Raw genomic sequence first — 21,468 nt, 5'->3', positions numbered from 1 at the left:
AAACTGTTGCAGTCTGTAAAATCGAAATTACCTAAATAAAATGCATCACAGTAGTTTTGAGAGCATGAAAATCAGTGTATGTTTTTGAAAGCTGGTCTGCAAATATATGTATGCAAATGTATTTTTTCTTTTATTTCTTATTATGCATTTATTTTTTTGTTTTGGCTTTGAGAACAAAACATTTATTTCTATCGATTTTTCAGAGTTTATATTATTTACAACTCGTCGTGCAACTAGTCATGCCTTACATGTTTACAATCCATCCAGGTAAACATGGCTGCTCAAAAACTCAGAATTCAGTTAGAGCCTGAAAACTAAGAAAAGTTTTTAATTGCTTTTAATCATTTAAAGAGGCTCTAATGATATACCAATATTTCCATCTTGTCGTTTGTTCTTTTTTATCTTTCTTTCTGTGACTCTTACGTTTGAAGCTTGCTAGCTTGCTGTCTTCTCCATAGAACAGGATGAGTTCTCCAGCTAGCAGTAGCTGTCTTTCTACTAAAGGACTGGACATAAGTCTGTCTGCCCTGCAGAGACAAGACCCCTACATAAACAACATTGTGGACGTGGCCAGCCAGGTCGCCCTGTATACCTATAATAACAGGGCGAATGAGTGGGTTAGTATGAAGTTTGTTGAAGGCTAACTTAGCTTAGCCTGTTTAGCTAAGCTAAATTGTGGGCGCGCGCATCATCACAGGCCTACATATTCACTATTACTGGGCTTTAGAGTTAAAAGCCCCGATTAAAACACTTTTTTTTTATATTGTGTATTCTGAATTTCATTCATGCTATGTTCTCTCTAAATGTTTCGTTTTTCAGGAAAAGACAGAAGTGGAGGGCACTTTGTTTATTTACACAAGGTAATATAATTATTCCAAATGTTTAAAATCATGTAGTTTCTTACAGTAATTACATTGCGGTGCTTTGAAACCTCGGTTAGGCCGACTAAAATGACTGTACCGCTCATTATCTAAGGAACTTCGGCGGGGGTCTTCAACAGGGGGTCCGCGACCCCTAGGGGGTCCACGGAGGTACTGCATGGGGGTCGAGAAAGTTTTTTTTTATATATATATATTCCACCGTGCAATTTTTTCCACTAATTGAAATGTCTTTAAATACACATTAACATGAATTCAACACACTGTAGTAAACAGATAAATGGAGGCAGAAATGTATTTCAGTCATTAATGCACACATTCAGCGACACACAGGCGCTCTTTCAATCTGGGCACCGTTTAATTCATAACACCTGTCCCATCAACCAGGAATCAGAATCAGAAATACTTTAATAATCCCAGGGTGAAATTTCTTTCGTTGCATTACTTCATCTGTAATAGAGTGGCTATAGGACCATTTTGATATAACACAATTTTATTGATATATTATATAAAATGAGGGGGTCACTGCTCCATATTACCATCAGTTTGGAGATCCTTGGCCTGGAAAATGTTGAAGACCCCTGACCTACAAATGGTCCCTTTATCCCGCTCCATCTGTATACCTGTCCTTTCCAGATCCGACCTGCATGCATGACATTGCTGTGCAATGAAGTATCTCTATGTGTGGATTGTTTATACCTGTTGATGTGCAGTGTTAATCCTATCCCCCTTCTTGTGTTTTGCCTTTTTTTTTTATCTGTCTAAAATACCCTCTTTTAACCTCTTAATCTCCCCCTCATTTTGGGAAATTCTTGCCTATTTTGCACACCCAGATGGAAAAGTAAATAAATTAGGAACTGTAAGCGCAAATTACATGTGTAATACATTATTTGAAAGCCAACACCTTCTATAGTTTATATACATGAAAATTGGGTGAGTTAAACACCCAAACTTTTTTTTATTCTTGAAAATTATAGATCTTTTTTTAACAGCAGTTATAAAGACATACTTGCTTGTTGTGGCTGCTTTGTCATGGTACATTTTGAAATGCTGCTATATCTGTGTTACCGGTAATTATGCTTTGTCGTTCACTATGTCCATAAAATGAACTGGGTGGTTGAATTGTGGAGAATCTAAGCTTTCCAAGGATGTCTAACATGTCTATATTGGTAAACATTTTACCAGTGTGATTTTCATGCATTCTGAGTTATTATTTGTAAAGCAGTTTGAGAGGTTAAAAACTTAACACAAGACTTATTGAAAGGCCAGAATGCATAAGTACATATAGTACACAATTTCTACCATAAAGCTGTTAATCCTTTCATTTTAGTCAAAAATCTCAGACTCCTCCACAAATTAAATTACACAGAGGCCTTTTTTTATTAACAATGTAACATTTGAAGCCAGTTATTTGTGCTAGAATTTAGTTTTCTTCGAGTAAAGGAGTCTGAATAAAAATGCACAGACCGGCTTAGCAGAGAATTGGATTTGTATGGAATGTAGGAGCCATGTAGGGGTGTGGGAAATAATCGTTTTGGCGATATATCGTGATATTCGGCTGCCCGATATAATATCGATCTTTCAGTTCTTAATATCGATAAAAAAAAAAAAAAGGTTACATAAAACATTGATGGGAAAATGGGCTACCTCTGCACCACCACTATGGCAGAAAGTGCTGTGGAGCCCTTTAACTGTGCGTGCAGCACCAAATCTGTATTTGAGGCAGTCACAGTGGAAGAAAACCCCAAACAACATAGATAATAATGCCTAATCAATATTTTCTGATGAAAATATACAGCACTTGCTGTTTTATCCCATCATTTGATTTTGATAGCTGGGGAAAATATGGCAATATATAGTGATACTGTAATATCGTGATAATATCGTATTGTGACCCAAGTATCGCGACATGTATCGAATCGCAACACTCATGCCAATACTCACCTCTAGAGCCATGTAGTGTTTTCCTTCTACTTTACTGTTTAAAATCCCAGTATGACACATGTAAGTTTGTGGTTGTAATATGACAGAACTTAAGTTAATAAATAAATAGATATAGATAAATAATCAATAGAGGCAATGCTATTACAAAGCACAGTAAAAGTATAATAGTATGTATTCAAAAATATTTAAATTCTCTTTGCTAAACACTAATTTTTATTTCAGATTGGCATCTCCCAGGCATGGTTTCACGATAATGAACCGTCTTAGTGTTGAGAATCTGACAGAGCCCATCACAAAAGACTTGGACTTCCAGCTGCAGGATCCTTTCCTCCTTTACCGGAATGCACGATGTAAGCAAAATGTCCACTAATACACATAGGGCTACACGACTTCCGGAAATGATATGGTTGGGACACTATTGTTAAGGATTGTCAGAACAACATTGATCACAAATGGAACAAATAAGTGCTGACTGTTTTATTTGTTTACCATTACAAAATGACTTCACCAAATACTGTGATCAAAATACATCCAAATACATCTTTCCCATATGCAAAGCTCCAGTTATAGTCCAAAAAGTGTAAGTGAAAGGCTTCATGTTTGCATGCTATGCTTACAGCTTTGCAATAAGGCTGATAAATGTATCACAATATGAGTCTTTCATATCAATCAATATCAATAATTTTTTATTGTTTTATTTTTATTGATTTTTTTACCTATTTGAAAAAAGTACCAGGGGGAAAAACTCTGAATTTTAACTTAACCAACTTTGCGTATCTTGGCTGTGAGAGACTTAGAGGCTAGCTCTGTTCTTTTTCCTACATTTCCCAGAATACCATGCAGTTCTGGGTTGAAATTCTTTAAAATAGAATAAAATCCTGTCCTTTTTTTCTTTTGATATTCATCAGATGTCTATAGTGATAGATGTATTGATATTATTTAACTGCCCACCCCTAAGGTATGGCTGGATAAAAACATATTTTCTCTTGGATAATTCCAAAGCAGACAGAAGCAGATACGGTTAATATAGAATCTAATAATTAAGATCTAAACTCAGTGATTTTAAAGTGAAACCTTTATGAAAAGTTTATAAAAAAAATGTAGCTTTACAGTTGTTGATCTTCCCTTATTATCCTCTTCATAAAATTGGTCTCATGTAGCCTTGTAGCTAAATATTATGGGATCTGTGTAACACTACAGTTTTGCAACAGTGAATATAGATCCCATATCTTATTGTTTCTTAAAGCAGGCATGTTTTTTTCCACCACTAACTTGATTTAATCAAGTAAAAGCTTTTTTTCTCCAATTTGTACACTTCTTTACCAGGAATATAAATTGTTGTTGTATGTGGATCTTTAGGGTTAGCTACAAGACTTCTCTGAAGCCAAGTCAATTCATAAGCTGGATGGTGTGATCATGTCCCTTTGAAAATCAGGGCAGCTTTTTTTTGGAGCAAATCTGAGATAATGTGAAGAAAGAGGAGTAGGTAGATCATCTTAGTGTGAACCAGTAATTCCATTTAAGGAACTAAAGGATTTTTTAGTACATTTTATCAGCCCCAAACTCTCTCAGAGACCTACATATGGCTCTCACTCACACAATCACGTTGCTAAGTGTGCCTGTGGGACAAGAGTCTGACAGCACTACAAAAACAGCCGGCAGAGATTAGATACACCTCGGCCGCATCTGATAATCTAAACACAGTGACGCAGAAGTTGGTGACACAATCACACACATACTCACAGACTCCGCTTGCCCTCCTCTCTAGCTCTCCTTGAGGCTTGCTAGGAAGCAGATGGAAGTGGATTTCCTACGCCTGCTTTAATCATTTTGCTTCTCGGCATATAATTGTGCTTACCGATAGTAATAAAGAATAGCCAGATAGAGAAAGATTGTGTTTGGCATAAAGTTTACTAAATGATCCATTGCACTTCCTTAAATGGTTTGCTGTGCAACTTGAAGTATATAAGAGTTAGGTAATGTAGGATAAATTTGAAATCTGAAGCTGACTCACTTTTCGTGGGAAGGAAAAAGAAATGAAAAGCACTTAAAACAAGTAGTCACAACAAAGCTGATGATTGCTTCCTCTGCTAAAATTGAAGTTAAGGATGGTGTGTATTCCAAGCATAATGGTCAAACCTAATGGTAGCCTTAATTTGCTTTGATCATAAAACACCAAGTGAAAGAAGGCGATATAAATAATGGTTGTAGTCAGACAGATTTCTATCTCAACAGCTGCTGAGATTTGAAAGGATTGTTGACAATCCAGATAAAATGTATAAAAGTACAATGTTTTTTACATTTGCAGAGTAATGGTGCCCCTAGTGCTTCAAAATCCATTTATCCGTTTTAATTAAAAAGGAAAAGAAATTTTGGAAAACTTAGGTTACTGAAAAGCCATTTTTATTGGCCAACATCCGATTTGTTAGCTGCTGGCAAAGCTGCCCGTCCCAGTGCATGGTGACCTCTGGTGCAGGGGTCATGGAATCTTATCATTAGACAAACATGTATCCCTCTGAGCGGCTGTAACTTCCTGGAATGGAGGTTGGCACAAAGTGGCACCGCAGACTAAAAATAAGCAACAGAGATACACCACAGAATGAGCTAAGATTCAAGGAAGAGTGATTTAGCCCTAGCAAGATGTTGGTTCGCTCTCCTCAAGAGGATGAGGCTTTTAACATTCCCCACTTTAAGGACTTCTTCCTTAGTCTTGATACAACTTGACAATCTCTCCTTCCCCTCAGTGGTGTTACTGCCTTGATGTCAGATATCGCAGAAGTTATTGCACCTTGCAAAAGTTGCCTCCTCTTAAACTTTGTTTTAACCAGGGCTTTGGAAGTTGTGCATGATAGGGCTGTTACAAGAAAAGGATGCTTTTTTTTTAAGTTTATAATCAACATATTAAATATATAAAAAGCCTTTTTAGTTAATCTAGAATGGCATTAAAGAGGGAAGCATTTAAACGGCCTTATTTCCATAACTTTGAATGAGCTATAGAGTTCTAGTCTGGCCAGCCGGACAGATACAATGTATACATGGAGTATTAGTGTGGTAAAGAGCTGATACACCTTGATTTCAAAGGCAAGACTAACAGGGTCGGCCTCATCAGGTTAGAACCAAGAAGACAACTACGGATGTGACGCAAAGCTCCAAGCAACATGCTCTGTTTTGTAATCTTGAACAATTTCCGCTGGTTTTGCCTAAAGAAATCCAATTATATAAACTGTGCTTGACTACATTGAAACATTACTTTGTTGTGGTCACCAGCTTGTTGCTATGTTAGCAGAAAAATGGGGAAATCTGGCGTCGAGATATGGCAACCGCAACGTCCCGCCTCCCATGCTGTGCTGACTCTGTCCAGATCTGGCTGATCAATTAATTGTTTATTGATTAAAAAGACCTATCAAGTTTTCATTGATCAATAAATTTTGTCCCCAGCAAAAACGAATGACTTAAATAAAGGTAGCCAAAAAAACTCCAATGTTCCAGCAGTCATGTAGCAAGTACATGGAAGAAGACGCAGAGGTCAACTTAAGTGCTAGTTATGCCTCGTCATGCTTTAGAAATGCTTATCCTTGGCTGAGTTGGTGAATGGTGCTAAATGCTGGACATTCCTGCAAGAAATTCTGTCAGAAGAACCGAGACTTGACTGGAGGCTCAGCTCCTGGCAGGACGACAGTTCAAACATACAGCTGGAGCTATAAAAAAATTATTTTAGTGGCCTAGTCAAAGTCTGGACATCAGCTTAATAAACTGTTCCCAGGCTTAAAAGTTGGTGTTCAGAGATTCTACTCATCCGATGACACTGATGTGCAAAAAATACAAAACAAGATTCAGCTTTTGTTACAGACTCTAGTCAGACAGTCTTACCTCCAGGTCGGACGTACGTGTATCCCAAATCCCCCTCGGACACCAGTGAGCCCTTAAATCGGACCTCAGGATCCTCCTCCAGCCGTTCGTGTTTAAGTTTTCTCTGAAACAGGCCTCTTAACATGATCCTGGTGCAGTTCAGCTTTTGGGCTTTAACTTTCTTGTTCAGTTTCTTCTGAAGCCTGTTTGTAATCAATCCTTTTTCTTGCAAAAAAGAAAAATCCAAAGAGGTTGCCAATGAAATAAAACTAAGTATGTACCTATTTTGTTTAACAGTCCTGGTCTCTTTAGGTGCAGTCTCTACTTGAAGAGAGTTTCTGCAGTGAGAGCTGAGCTTTAAATCTATAGCGATGAGTCCTCTATTACAAAAATGACTCCAAGTGTACCCAACACTGGCAAACCTATATGAAAGTACATATGGAAAGAAGAATTTGTTTTTATTCTAAAGATTAGGAATGATTATCCATATTCCTGCTATATTAAGCTCAGCTGAGCTCTAAACTTCACTAACAAATCCTAAATTAGAAATAAATCTTTATAAAGCTTCAGTTTCATGAAGTTGAAGTGTCCAGAGGGATGATGACACGTGCTTGTCCCAGTTCCTGAGGGATAAAGATCCAGATATGTAGAATTCCCCCTTCTGTTGATGACTGAACTTTCCAGCCTCCAGGTTAAAGACCAGTTGTTTGAAGGTTCATCAGCTGTCCTGAGCTTAAGTTGTCCTGTTGAGGTTCTCCTCCCACATGGTTTAGTTGTCTTCCCAGTTGTAGTGGTATCATTCTTGTCTTGGGTCTCACATCTCTTAACATCCCTCCTCCTCTTGCCTCTAATGTCCTGGGACTCGACCGGAGCTCCCCCTCTTTTCTCCTCCGTTCAGTTTTTTGGTGGTCCTCCTCCTGCCTTTCTTTTATCAGGCTCCCTCTTTCTGTTCCGTCTTTGCTGCTCAAACAGTCAGGGGTCTGGATAACCGACGCATTATTGGTAAGATATCGAAAGCAGCTTTCACACTTCTTTGGTAATCTATGTGTGTAGCTGGGTTAGGACTTCTCTAAGACACGCTGGAGATTCCTGCCTGACTGTCCTTCTCTTACCTTCAGGGAAGCGTTTCCTACATTATTAGCTTTATCGGTCTGATTAATGATTCCTAACAGCCAGAGAACAACACGCTCCTATTTCGATGGAGTAGATTATCTCCTTCTAACACACATCACTTGTTTCTAACCATCTTACTTATTTTTTGTTAAATTTTCCATCTGTCTGACCTCTACTGTGCATATGTCCCAGGATCTCTGTCAATCCGTCTCGACCCCAGTGAGCACTAAGTGGCTCTGTCTCCACCAGTCAAGTCTCCCACTACAGTTACTTATTTGGTTCAGGGCTGATTTTTCCCAGGCTCTACTTAACTGACTGTGTATGTCTCTGCCGGCCCCCCTCTCTGTCTGTGACCTCTCTGCTCCGTGTGCCGGTTTGGGAATACATGTTGTCTGTGTGGTAATAATATCCACCACATAGATACTCCAGGCCCTCCTCTGTCTTTACATAAGAAGTTTTAGTCATTTTTCCCTCTATATAAACCAAAAATCAATTACCTGCAGACACATTCCCTAACTTTAACGATTGACATAATAAAAAAAAAAAAGTATAAAATCAGATTAATAGAGAAAGTATGTTGTTTTTCTTTCCTTTACTTATATGAATTTTACAATAAAAATCTGTTAGCAGATGATTTCATTCGAAATTAGAATTCTTTTAAGAAGTAAAGTGTCCATCAAAGCTCAGAGCCTTAACAAATAAGCTAAAATATCCGATTGCAATAATCCAGATTAAGTGTTAAAACAATTATTTTTGCTTTACACAGCCCAATTAATCCACTCAATGTGCCTGGTTTTTACCGTAAATATTGAAGAGCAAAACAAGATTGTTTTTTAATCAGATTATTTTTTTAAAGTTGTTAAGAAACGATGTTAATGCCAGAATCAGAAGTGAATCAGAAGTATGCGACTATTATACATCCTCTACAAATAAAAATGAGTATGGTGTAAAAGAACCCAGCCCATCCAGAGTTCCTACTTTGTAGAAGTACATTTTTACAGCAGTTAGACCTGCTAGTCTTCTGAGGTACCAGGATTGGATGTCATGGACCATTTCCTAAAGCAGGATTTGTGTTAATCTAGATTAAGTTATTGGGTAAATTCCTGCATACTTTGGGTTTTCAGTTTCACAAAGATAGGAAGCCATTATCGTAAAATTAAAACAGCATTAAACAACCGTGTTTAGAAGCAGGGTTTCTACTAATCCTGGTTTTTTACCAGTTATAAAAGGTGTATTGAGGTCGGAGTGCAAGTACTTTAAAGATATTTTTGCCAATAGATTGTGATCAGCGTAAAATTAGATTTTTTTTTTCTTCCAAAGGAATATCTTAATAGAATTACCTATTGTAACAAGATTAGATTTTATTATTTTTAGCAAGCCCTAAATTACATTAATTTTAACCATTTTCATGTTACTAATATATGAGGGCTACTTTATGAAACATTAGCAGTGTGAAGATGGCCTGCTAGCTTTAAACTTTTTAGGAATCACCCTGCTTATTGCTCCCTTTTATGTTGCAGCTAGACAGATATTCAATGCATACAAAAAGTTTTATTGTCATAAATTTATTTTAACCATACTTTATTCAAATTAGTCTTTTTTTCTCACATTTAATGATAAATGCTTAGGATAAATGTTAAATCTATGTAATTTCCAGCTACATTTAACATTTTAAGCGATTTCTACATCCCATATCTAAATATGGCTGTTAAATGAATATCTAAATCTATATATTATATCAACATTTTTGATCTAATAAGTAATTATAAACTCTGAATCTAGAATCAAAATACAATAGTTGATCATAAATCTAAATATATATCTTATATGTTAAGAAAAGTACCTGTTCAAGTACCCAATTCGTGGCCAAAACTTTGCCATGGTGGCTTAATCTTGCAATAAAAACTGTTATTTGATGCAGAGTTGAGTTGCCTGATTGATATCATCTATTCAGGAACCAAAAACTCTTGAGTAGGGAAAAGAGGAGTAGAACTACTCAGAGTCTCTGCTTATTAACCGAGGAAGGACAGCTATGCTTTTATTCTGTCTGAAAAGGTGACCTGTTGATGGAAAGTATGAAACTTTCTTGCTCCTGCTAAAAAAGCATTCCCACAGCATGATGATGTCTTTGTAAACTGAAATAACTTTTACTTAAAGTAAAGCAAAAGATGGGAAAAGTTGCATCTGGACTTTAATATCGTACTATTTTTTGTTTCCATTATATCTTTATTCTAACAAAGATCCAAACTAGATGCATAAATTGTAAAACTATAACAATTTTAGCACCTCTTCTTTCTGATGACAATACAACAGTTATGATGGATTCCTGTGCAAACGTCACACATCAAAACAATTTAATCAATCGTAGTTAAATATAGCAACTTGAGTAATAAAATATTCTTAAGTGACCTTGTAAAGAATCATGCTAGAGTCTTTTTCCTCTTATTCTCACTATGTTTATACAGTTCAAGAGACTCCTGGGGCCCATGTTTCACTGTATAATGGCGCTGCTGGCTTTTGTTCCCATTGGCTTTGCTGGGAAAAAAGAGCTTTTTTTAGTGCTTTGGTTGTGTGTGTTCTAATGTCACTGCAGCAAATTGGAGCTATTTCATGTCTGCACATTAATTAGATTTTAGGTCAGGTCAACTTGTTTGTTTTATTGTCTGCTGACCTTATTGGTGAGCTCATCTGAGAACTGTAGAGCCACATTTATGAATATTGATTCTTTTTTTTTTTTCTTTGTCTGAATCATTATTGCAAAACAAAACATTTTATTTTACGTTATGATACTTTAAGTGTTATTATACCTTTAATTGTGTTTCCTAAACTCATCTAACCTTGTTTTTTTTACCCAAGTGGTTATTTATGGGATCTGGTTCTACGATAAGCTGGACTGTCAACGTATTGCGCAAAAGATGCGGAGGTAAGAATAAATGAAATAAAGTGATTTAATTAACTTGCTATCAGTACTCATACAGAGAAGACCTACAGGTTTATTTCTTTTTACTATTTATATTTTCTTTTACTGTTTGTTGTGATGTTTACAAAGATAAAAGCTAAATATACAGACTTTTAAGACACCATTTTACAAAAATTCTTTGTTTAACATTGGACTTATTTTCCCACTATTGTATTTTATTGTTTCGCTAAAACATGTTCAGGTTACCTTTGTTGATTTTCCTAAGTAACTGCTGGAAATCTGTGATTTGTCCAGTTTGACCCAGCAGGAGCAGATCCTGGCTCAGTCTCACGGTGGATCCATATCACCAGCAGCAGCAGCAGCAGGAGGAGGAGGAGACGTTGGTTTAGTTGGGGGAAATAATGAGACCAAAGCGGTTGACATCATTCAGATGTTGACTAAGGCACGATCAGAATACCACAAGGTTAGCAGACACCAATTAACCAATTAAGGAAACCTTAAGGCTTATAATCTGACAGCATGATTTTTCTTACTACTAGTCTGCCTCAGAGCCAAAGGAGATTGGAGGCAGCAGTGTTCTTTGTGGAAACCCTAACCTCATTAAACCAATTCCAGTTAAACCAACCACCCAGGTACAGAAAAAAAACCACACATTCCCTCATAGTATTGATGTTTTTGTCCCCTCTGCTTATCAAACTTTGTCCATGCCAGGTCAGTGAAGGTGCAGAAGCTCTGTTAGGCTCTGAACATCAACATCACCACGCTCTTAAATCTGAAGTTCCTCCTGTTGCTCGCCCACCCGTTGCACGCACTCTGACCTACGAGGATTCAGTCAACTCTGGCAGGAATGTCGCCCCCACAGGTGGTGTAGACACAGGAGTCAAGCTGATAGATGTGGAAGACAGTGGGAACGCCCCACATCAGCTGCCGAACCAAATCCAACACTGTCCAGCCATTGCAAAGCTCATGCAGGGACCAAGGGGGGCAGCAGGAGCTGGCGGCGTACTACAAACACTTTCTGAGTCCCCTGAGAACCGGTTGTGTGATAACGGAGTGCTGTTGCAACACCACCACCCCCACCTCCACCATCATCACCATCACCAGCAGCTCCTCACCCATCACCACCACCAGGAGCAGCAGCACCACCATGACCCAATAAAGAGATTCCTGCAGGGCCATCCACCTCCTCCACTTGCCACTTCTTTCACCTTCCCTGGTTCTCAGGCTTTGCACCAGATCCCTCATCTCGCCTCCCAGGCTGCCCAAGTGGATTCTGTCTCACGGTCCCACCTGGAAGCACAACAAGGTCAGCAGCTGCTCCTCAGCCTGGTGAAGTTACAGACAGAAATACAGCAGAGAGGGCAGGCAGATCCTGCTGCTACGGGAACAGGTGCAGCATCTATTTTTAGTATGGTTTTCTAAAAGGCTAAAGAAGCACTTAACTTTTATTTAAAAAAAAAGTTGTTTTAAAAATTACCCATAGAGAGTAACTTACACTTAGACAAACTTTGTTGTCATTTTGTATACACACAGTGTATACAGAATTATAAAAAATACGAAGTTTCGATGCCTACAGCTTTTCAACAGTGAATGAGTAGCAACATGAGTAGTAACAGTGAAATGAACATTTCCATTTATAAAGTGCAGCAGTGATCAGAAGAATATGGTGCAAATGCAGCGGAAACATTGAGATGAGGTCTGTTTAAAAGGGATGTGAAAACTTTGCCATGTAGTCAAATTATGATGTTTACAAGTGTGATGCAGAGTCTTGATTTGTGACTTTGTCACTCCTGCCTGATTTTTTTTTTAATGCAAAGTTTTGTCAGGGAGTTTCTTGAAAGATCTGTTTTGTGATGTTAGTTCAGTTTTGTGTCACACAGTTTGGACAATTCTATGAAATCTGAGGAGAAACTAAATATTTTCCTTCCTTCCTTCCTTCCTTCACAAATTAAATGTTGAGATAAGTCCATATTAGATTCTAAACACTTTGTGTTTTTTTTGCCAAATCTTAGTCTGATTTAGAAAATATGTTTGAGAATATCAGTATTTCTTTTCTTTTTCCAGTGCTTTGTTGAATTTCAGATAATTAACTTCTGAGTGTTTCTGTCTGTAATTCTTACAGCTTAAATCATAACATGTATTTGCCATCCTTTGAACCCAGTAATGATGCCTTATGCTTTTTTTCATTAGGTCTGTCATCCCAGATGCAAAGTGTGGTTTCTCCTCACGAGCTTCTCCAGAAACTCCAGCTGGTCCAGCAGGAACAGAGCCTGACTCCTCATGAACATCATCGGACTCATCCTCATCCAGGACTAGCGCCTCGGTTTCATGGATCCAGTCAGAATCAAAGTACAGGCTCAATCTTTGGCTCAGCCCCAACCCAGATTTCAAGTATCCAAGATCAAAAAATTGAGCCACAATTTCAGGTAAAAAAAAAACAACAACAAAATTGTTAAATTATTGGTCGACTTTAGGTAAATAAGTATTGTTGCAATACAATTTTTTTTTTACTCTTATATATTTATAATGTTAAATACAAGGTTCAAAACAGCCAAAGTAAATCCCATAATTCAAGTCTAGTTAAAGGAAATTGGACAGCAGTGGTTAAACAATACATATCTTTGATTGAACCAATATTTTTTCCAAAAACAAAACGCCTTTAAGAGGAGTGGAGGGATTGTAATTCCTGTTTTCAACAGATGGTGTCATAATGGACTAGTAACTCCCAGTATCCCTAACTTTTTACTCATTACAGCAACCTACCACAAACTTTAAACTTTTCCAAACTATTAGTGGACTTTAAGAACTAAATCTATTTATATTTCTATGTTTAGGTTTTGGTAAGAGTGAAGTCATTAGATCATTCTATGTAAAGATAGCCATTCAATCACATAAGTAGAATAAGACCAATTTAGCTCTAAATTTGTTGGACATTTGTAGAAAGGCAGTCAATATTAAAGAAAGGAGTACACAATCAACAGCCTAATATAATGTAACTATCCAGATTTTTAAAAGATGAAACAGCTAAAACTAAACCTTTCTAAGACCTTTACACAGTGCTTTACAGAAATATTCATACTTCTTTAAAAATCACAATAAAAAGATAAGATAAAAAAGGCATAACTTATTGCCCAGCTGCATGGTTAAGAAAACATGGCTTTCTTCTTCAGCTGGCAATGAAAGATAATCTGAAAAGGCAAGAAGAGCTCGTTTATAAGTATATTTCAGTAGGTAGACCATTCAAAGTCATGTACATAACATGAAAACACAACAGGTAAAGGTACATTGCAGGATAATTAAAAAAAACAATGCAGGAGGTGGTAATCACTTCAGTGATTTATTAACTAAAACAAGTATTTAAAGGTCTCCGCTCTGAGATACAGTTAGCCAGCGTAACAATTTAAACCTGAGGGATGTGTTCTACTATCGTAGTTTTAGTGAGGACACGGGCAGCATCTCTCTGGATCAGCTGCAGCTGTCTGATCGATTTTTGTTTTTAGGCAGACCTGTGAAGACACCGTTACAGGAAATCAGTTCTGCTAAAGATGAACACATGACTTAGTTTTTGAAGATCCTGCTGAGTCATTAGTATCCTAAATCCTGAAGATGCACTTTAAGTGGGCCGTGGCAGCCTAGTGGTAAGGGCATAGAGCTTGGAATCCTGAGGTTCTGAGTTCGAGCCCCACTCCCACATTCTGCCACTATGGGTCCCTGAGCGAGAACCTTAACCCAACACTGCTCCCAGGGCGCCGCACGATGGCAGCCCACTGCTCCCCAAAGGGATGGGTTAAATGCAAAGGTAAATTTCTCCAATGTGAGATCAATAAAGTTCAATTATAGGTAATGGAAGGCCAACTTTGTTATTGTTTTTTGTGCCTCTGAAGGCTCAGGTTTGAGTCCATCACTACACCTAGGTTTTCACCTTGACTGGTGAACAGCATCCCGTAGGCTGATAGTACCTTCAGAGGGGCTGCAGAGATCTACCATTAATGTGAATGACTAATGACAAGAAAGCTGAGATTTCTGCATTTTGCAAAGCTTGAGACAGAGTACTGAGACAGAGTCATGGTAGACCCATGGTATATTTTGGTCACTCCTATGCAGCTATTTGTTAGCAATGTAATGAGTCAGACAGGAGGAGAGACACGGTGACAAAGTAAAACAAAGCCTTTGCTTTGGTGAAAATCTCTGAAATGTGACAACAACCCTAATCTTAGAGCTAGAGTTTAGATAAAACATTGAGTTGAGAGTCATACAAAACAGTTGAGGTTTTGGATTAAGTCCCATTAAAATAATCTGAGGCGAGAATTAAACATGAATATTTAAAGATTTCCTCCAGGCTGACTGATTGTGAGTAATTTCTTGGGCTGAAACAATTATTCGGATTAATCATTAATTTATTATTGAAATAATCGTCAGCTAATTTAGTAATCAATTAATTGTTAACTGGTGTATAGAGACTCTAAAACATCCATTTACCTGACAGAGCAACCCACTTAGAGGAGTAATTATACCAAAATTGTGAAAAAATAAATAAATATTTGGCATTTAAGATAAAATAACTCCTCTCAATATGTCTCAATAAAACACTCTGTCCAGAACTTCGCAAGTCGACAAGTTTTAGTTTCACCTGATTTAATTTTTAACTTTAAGAAACATTTTGCTCTCAGATTATTAATCGGAAAAATAAACAAAAAATTAATCGATTAGCAAAATAATCGTTAGTTGCAGCCCTAGTAATTTCTTAAAAATTCATTAGCAAACCTGATTGATGCATGTATCAAAAGGCTTGCTGGGCAGATTGCAGCAAAAGTGTGATTCTGTGAAGGATTGGTGAAATACAAATGAACCACACAACACGTTTGACATTTTTAATTGTAAAAAAAACAAAGTTAATGAGTATTTACTGTGTGGTATCTCAGTATAGTGCATCATAACGTTTCTAATGTGACACATTCCAAAAAAGTTTAAAAACCTTGGGAGGTGCTTCGGATGCGTTTTACCAAATGTTTCCCACAGAGTGTATCTCTGCATTGCCTGCTGAGATTGCCTATTTCCTTAGGTGTTTATTGTGATCTGTGGTTTTAGAGCAAAAATCTGGATGTGGGTACTAAATTCCAATTTAATCCCTGTCCCTGTCTGTGCAGATCCTCTCCCCCCAGCGGATACCTGCCACAGTGGCCCCCACTCTGCTCCTCTCTCCCAGTGTGTTCTCTCAGGCAAAGCCCAGCAGCAGGCCGCCGGCTGTTGCTCCAGACAGCCGCTCTGCAACTTCAACCTTACACAAACCCTCACTGCCAGAGGAGGTCACAGCTCTCTCTAAAAGCCAGCTTCAAGCAGCACTGCTGCATCTGATTCAGGTGAAACTCTTAAATACACCTTTCATGTTTATCATTTTGTAAACAAATAAAAGCAGAACATACCCTCTGTGTTCATAAGCATGCATGCAGCAGCTTTCTGTGCTAACTTGCTTACATGCTATGTTTCAGACTGACAGCTCATTCCTGGACTCCATCTATGAAGCATACGTCAGCCGCTTTGCTAACGGCTCCAGCAGCAAGTACTGATGACTCTACACATCAGCTGTCTGTCTGCACACTCTCCCTGCTCGAAGGCAGAACCTGACACTTAGTGAACCTCTTCTTCTAAATTACCATGCTGTATTTCAATCTGGACAGTCTGGCTGTCACTTAGAACAGGCTCTTAAAACATAATTACGGGTATACAAATGCAAATATATATATAAATTTTTTTTTTCCTTTAGCAGTAATTTACAACTTTTAAATATTTGGACTGATTAAAAAAATTGGTACAATTTAATAATTAGCATGATGGATAAACTTGAAGTTTAAGTTGACAATAACTGGAACATACTGTATGGTTAAAAAAATGTTCAGACTGGATGATATTTTGCACAGTTTATTCAGGTATGTATATATATATATATAATACTTTTAGCAATAGCCAGCCAACTAGACTCAAAACATATTCTTTCATTTTTATTATTAGTTTTTATTAGATTTCTTGTTCAAGATGTGATCAAATGTGTTTATCTGTCTGCAGCGTTCAAAGTTTGACATTACTTTTGTTGTTTTTTTTCTTTGTAAAATTCAATAAGAGTTTATATGTCAATTAACATTATAAAGAAGTATTGAATTATTTCATCAAGCATGTGGCATTTAAAGGGCATTTATTATTATTTTCCTTATTTAATTGTGTTCAGGCTTGTAGCTCTGAACTGTTATTTTTGCAAAGCTTGGAATCCAGAAATAATAGTAAAATGTGCCTTTGATTACACTCACTGGGACAGAATCATTGCTCACAATAAGTTAACGTTGAAAAAAAAACTAGAAGTTCTGGCAGCAATCAGGTAACCTTCCAAAATCTCATCCTGTTCTGACCAGCAATCTCACTCAGACATGTCGGCACATTCCAACAAGCAAAATATGAAGTTTCGGATGGCTTGCTCTATGTGAGCGTGTCATACAGTGGTTGTAAATGTGATTTAGTCTTGGAGTTAAACTGCATTAAAGTAATCTAGCTCTAAAAATATTTCCCCATCACTATCTAAGCTATCTAAGTATGTCTCCAGTTAGTTTGACGGCGACTACGTGGTATTTGAGCTTAAATCATTCAATCATTCATTTGGTTGCAGCAGAAGCAAATATATTTTGGCTATATAAATATAAGAAATAGTGAAATTGGAATTATCTTATCATAATATTTTGAAACAAAAAACATTTTTAATGACCGAGGGAATTAAAGTAACAACCTCTGTTTATGTTTAACCGGTAAACTTCAGTACCTAGTTCGTTCAGATGTCTTATCTCCTTCCCTCTGATTTTAATTGGTGTAAAAATGACAGATAACTTCTTTGAAAAATAATGTGAAAGATGATTAATATTTGAATAACACAAGATTAGATTTTGTTCTTATAGGTTTTAGACTATTATGTAAAATATTTGCCCTTTAAATGAAGATTGTTCAAATTTAACAGATTGAGCAGAGCTACAGTCAGATATTTCTTTTTTAACGTGTTTCAATCGGGGTCCTTTGGGAAAAACTTTCATGGCTCTTCAAGGGATTAGTAGTTCTCTTTGAGCTAAGCATCAAATTTTTGAGTTCAACATCTAGTCCAGCTTAAAGAAACAAAGCAGCTTAGGAAAACCTGCACTACCTCAGACTCTGCTTATAGGACTTGGAGGATTTATTTGATTTTATGAGGGGACAGCCGTTTTTTTATATTAATAATATACTTTATTTTTACTGTCTGGAACCTTTTAGGATAACAGCATTGTTTAGAAAAAGATAGAAGTAGTGCACAAAAACACATTATAACAGGTAAGAAAATAATAATATGCAAGGTTAGCTGACAAAATGTTCTCGCAGTGGCGATTTTTTAACTCAGGTTGTTGCCACACAGCAAGCTTCATAAATTAGGCAACAAAAATATCAATATGTCATCTGGAGAATTTGCACTGACCTTCATTTTATTCACTTCCTACTTTTTAAGTCTAGTTGAGCTGATCTAGTTAGTTAATTAAACTTTTTTTTTTTTTTTATCAATACTATTTGCCACCAAACCAAGTTTCTTTTGATTTGAAATATGTTACAGAGACGGTGTGTGTTTAGCTGTAGCTGTAACTTGTACAGAGGCAGTCCCAACAAAAAAACGACAGAGAATGTTTAATTAAAAAGTTATTTTTCTATTTTAAAATAATATGTAGCTTTCATAACACCAATATAAACAACATGCATTTAATTTCTAAAATTGTTTATATTTTAATTCAAATATTGTCTAATTGATTGTTTTTTTCTGTATAATTTGAGGCATTTTGTTCAAAAAAGGGTTATAATAGTGTTGTTTTTTTTAACTGGTTAATAAATGTTCCAATCCAAACTCGTTTTTCTTTTGGCTGTTAGTTTCATTGCTTTTATGATCATTTCTCCTGAAGATGGATGAAACCCAGATTTAACACTAATCCCTTAAAATGTGTTCTCATTATTGCTTTATTGCCACTTCATTGCCTTGTTTTAAAGCAATCGATGGTGCAGCGTAATGTCCACAGTGATTAATCAGCAGCTGCTCCAGCCGAAAGAGCTTGGTAATTAACCGCGACAAATGCAATGTGTTTTTTTTTCCATGTGTTTGAGGTTTTTTTTAAGCTAGGCATGATACGAGGGATGGAGAAAAGGTGTCTAACATTGAACTGATGGATTGAAGACCTCTCTTTGATATAGCTGTCTCTTACCAGGGTTAAATTAGACATAAAAGGAATATAAGGAATATACAACATGGATTTGTGGTTAAAATAATGCTATACTTTCACTGTGGGCATGAATCTCATGCTAAAATTTTATTTGAAATGTAATTAAAGTTTTTATTTTCCTTTGTGATCAATGTGTTGTATGTCATTAAAGCTTTTAATGGTATTATTTTAACTGGAAACCCCCTCAAAAATTATGCAACACGTTGTGAAATGATTAGAGGCGGACTGTTCCCATGCTGCCACTTTTTTCCCCCCCAACAATTGAAAGTTTTGTATGCCTCTCCCCTTTTTTCCTTCCTGCTTTCCTTCCCCAGTGAGTTTATCATCACCAGGATGAATTCTAATTACATATTCTTTCAAATATACCACCACAGATGTTGCAAATTTAAAACTGGACCAGTTTCTATTTAAAAGCACCAAAAAGATGGTAACTTAAACTGGCAAATGTTTTTTTTTTCTTTTTTTTTTCTCGCTGAGAAGAGTAGGTTTCAGATCGGTGGTTTAGCTGATGGAGCTAAACATAAGGGCTGACTATTAGCTCTAGCCTAGACTGATCAATGGCTTTTGGTTTGTGTGTCTAGTTGCACGTGTGCGTTTGTTTAGTCCAGAGAGGCGGGCTCACTGTTACTACTGAAATCTACTGAAGGCTATGTGCTGCTGATATCAGCCAAGAGCTATTGGGTGACCATGTTTCAGTGTTGAGTGTTACTTTTTGGACTGTAATGTATTTAAATTATCTTTAGATTGTTCTTAAACAGTGGAGCTGCTTACAATGAATGCAAGATGGAGCAATAGTTCAATTCTGCAGTGACATTGGTAAGTAATGCTCTTTTTTTCATTAGATTATTACTGTTTTTAAAGCTTTATGTTAATAGTGGACGCAGAGCGGATAGAAAAAAAAATAAAATACTGAAATTGATCAAGTAAGGTTAAAAAAAAAGAATGTAAAATAAACTTGTACTGAACAGATATAAATACCTTTAAAGAATAATAATATAGTTTCCTACGTTTCTGCAGGAATCTGAAACACTTTGGTCCTCATGAGAAGCAAGCAGCTTTTATTCATTTCACAAAGATTGATCAATTATTATACACAATATATAAGTAATCTTATTAGATTATATACAAATGTTTAAAAGTGTTTTTTTACAAGGTTGTGTGCAGGGTGGTAGAGCTAAAGCAGCAATATAACCACCACAAATGACACATTCATGGAACATGTTATTGTAGAGTTATTTTTACCAAAATGCATTTATCAGTTATTATATTATTGCACTTTATAGTTCTGAATTTTAGGGCTCGAATGTCATAAAAAAAATGAGAAAGGAGAAAACAACACAAAGAGCCGTGCATTTAAAAGCTTTTAGTTTGTGTTTTATCTGAACACTAAACATCTTTATTTACTGTAGCAGGGGGAAATGGAGAGGTTCATAGGACTCAGGATTCCTAAGCCATCTGGAACTGTGTTAGTTAGTAGAAAATAAATATAGAAATGGGTTTGAGTTTCTAAATGTTAGTCTTATTCCATTGTCTTAAAAACAGTCCCCAATCTTTGCCCCCCAAGACCCAATTTTCTCCATTCTCAAAGTGTTTTTCCTGCAGCTGCACAACTGCCTTAGTAAAGCAAACGGTGACAAGATGCTTTTGCAGCACTTGGATAATGCAGTTGTCAGGCTCGAATTAACATTATTAAAATGTCTTGGACAAACATCTTCTTGGACCTGGTAATATATTTTATAAGCAAACATCTAAACTTCTGATACTGTTTCCAAAGCTTCATGCTTTTTTTTTCTCCACAACAGCACTTTAAAATCCTTTCTGTGGATACCACACCCAGGATCTCAAGGCAAATGGCAACCCTGACTAAGTCTAACTTATACTAGGAATAAACTTACTTGGTGCAAGCAATGTGAAGACATGGAGCCATTACTTTGGGTATCTATGAACAATGAAGTGCAAAAAAATCCATTGAATATCTAAAAATATGTTTTTTTAAATTAATTTTCATTTAGTGGGGCAATTTAAATATGTGCATTAAAATGATCCAATGCCCTCATGAAATAAGCTTCCTTGTAAATAAAAATAAAGATATGTACAAAGTGTAACAAACAATAGTATAAATAATTAACAATAAAATAAAAATATGCATATTAGTTTACATGTATAAACATTTTAAATTACAATAAGAATGCTACAGTAGAAACAAGCATTCATTAGTGATTGGATGTATTAGTTATTGTATAAGTGTATGTATATGTTGTGCTCATTATTAATCTTTAAGCGCATTTGAAACTATATTAAATGATGGCTATTTTTGAGCTTTGTAAAACTGTTTGTACTTTAATCTAAAATAAGTGGTTTGTTCACGTTTGGCAGCGAGAGTCCACTAGGTGTCTCTGTGCATTTGCGCCTCAATCACAAAAGTGTCCCTTGTTCAACTTAAAGCAGCCTGCAAATACAAAAATATAATTAGAATAACCAACCATACAGGTGC

General features: G+C 36.5%; 2 protein-coding genes across 4 annotated transcripts in view; one reads left to right on the top strand and one right to left on the bottom strand.

Moving 5' to 3' along the window:
• The window catches only part of cacna1c (calcium channel, voltage-dependent, L type, alpha 1C subunit), a 290,041-nt gene extending 283,110 nt beyond the window's left edge, over positions 1-6,931 (bottom strand). Inside the window, exon 1 of the mRNA XM_038289381.1 lies at positions 6,693-6,931. Within this exon, the coding sequence (XP_038145309.1) occupies positions 6,693-6,816 (124 nt within the window). The 5' untranslated portion in view covers positions 6,817-6,931. The remainder of the gene's footprint in view (positions 1-6,692) is intronic.
• dcp1b (decapping mRNA 1B) lies at positions 156-17,468 on the top strand. Of its 3 annotated transcripts, XM_038289383.1 has the most exons (11): positions 156-267; positions 432-617; positions 820-860; positions 3,045-3,172; positions 10,641-10,707; positions 10,999-11,167; positions 11,244-11,336; positions 11,416-12,094; positions 12,895-13,130; positions 15,852-16,064; positions 16,194-17,468. In XM_038289383.1, the coding sequence occupies exons 2-11, from the start codon at positions 465-467 to the stop codon at positions 16,269-16,271; spliced, it is 1,857 nt and encodes a 618-aa protein (XP_038145311.1). In that variant the 5' UTR covers positions 156-267; positions 432-464; the 3' UTR covers positions 16,272-17,468. The 3 variants fall into 3 exon arrangements, with proteins under 3 accessions (XP_038145311.1, XP_038145312.1, XP_038145310.1); XM_038289384.1 differs by having other exon boundaries at positions 241-617; positions 11,416-12,010; XM_038289382.1 differs by having other exon boundaries at positions 241-617.
• Positions 17,469-21,468: the final 4,000 nt, after the last annotated feature.

Source organism: Cyprinodon tularosa, unplaced genomic scaffold, assembly GCF_016077235.1.
Source record: "Cyprinodon tularosa strain WSP-4 unplaced genomic scaffold, ASM1607723v1 ctg268, whole genome shotgun sequence".
NCBI classification, from domain to species: domain Eukaryota; kingdom Metazoa; phylum Chordata; class Actinopteri; order Cyprinodontiformes; family Cyprinodontidae; genus Cyprinodon; species Cyprinodon tularosa.
Note: the sequence above shows the minus strand (reverse complement) of the source record. Positions and strands in the feature narration are given on the sequence as shown.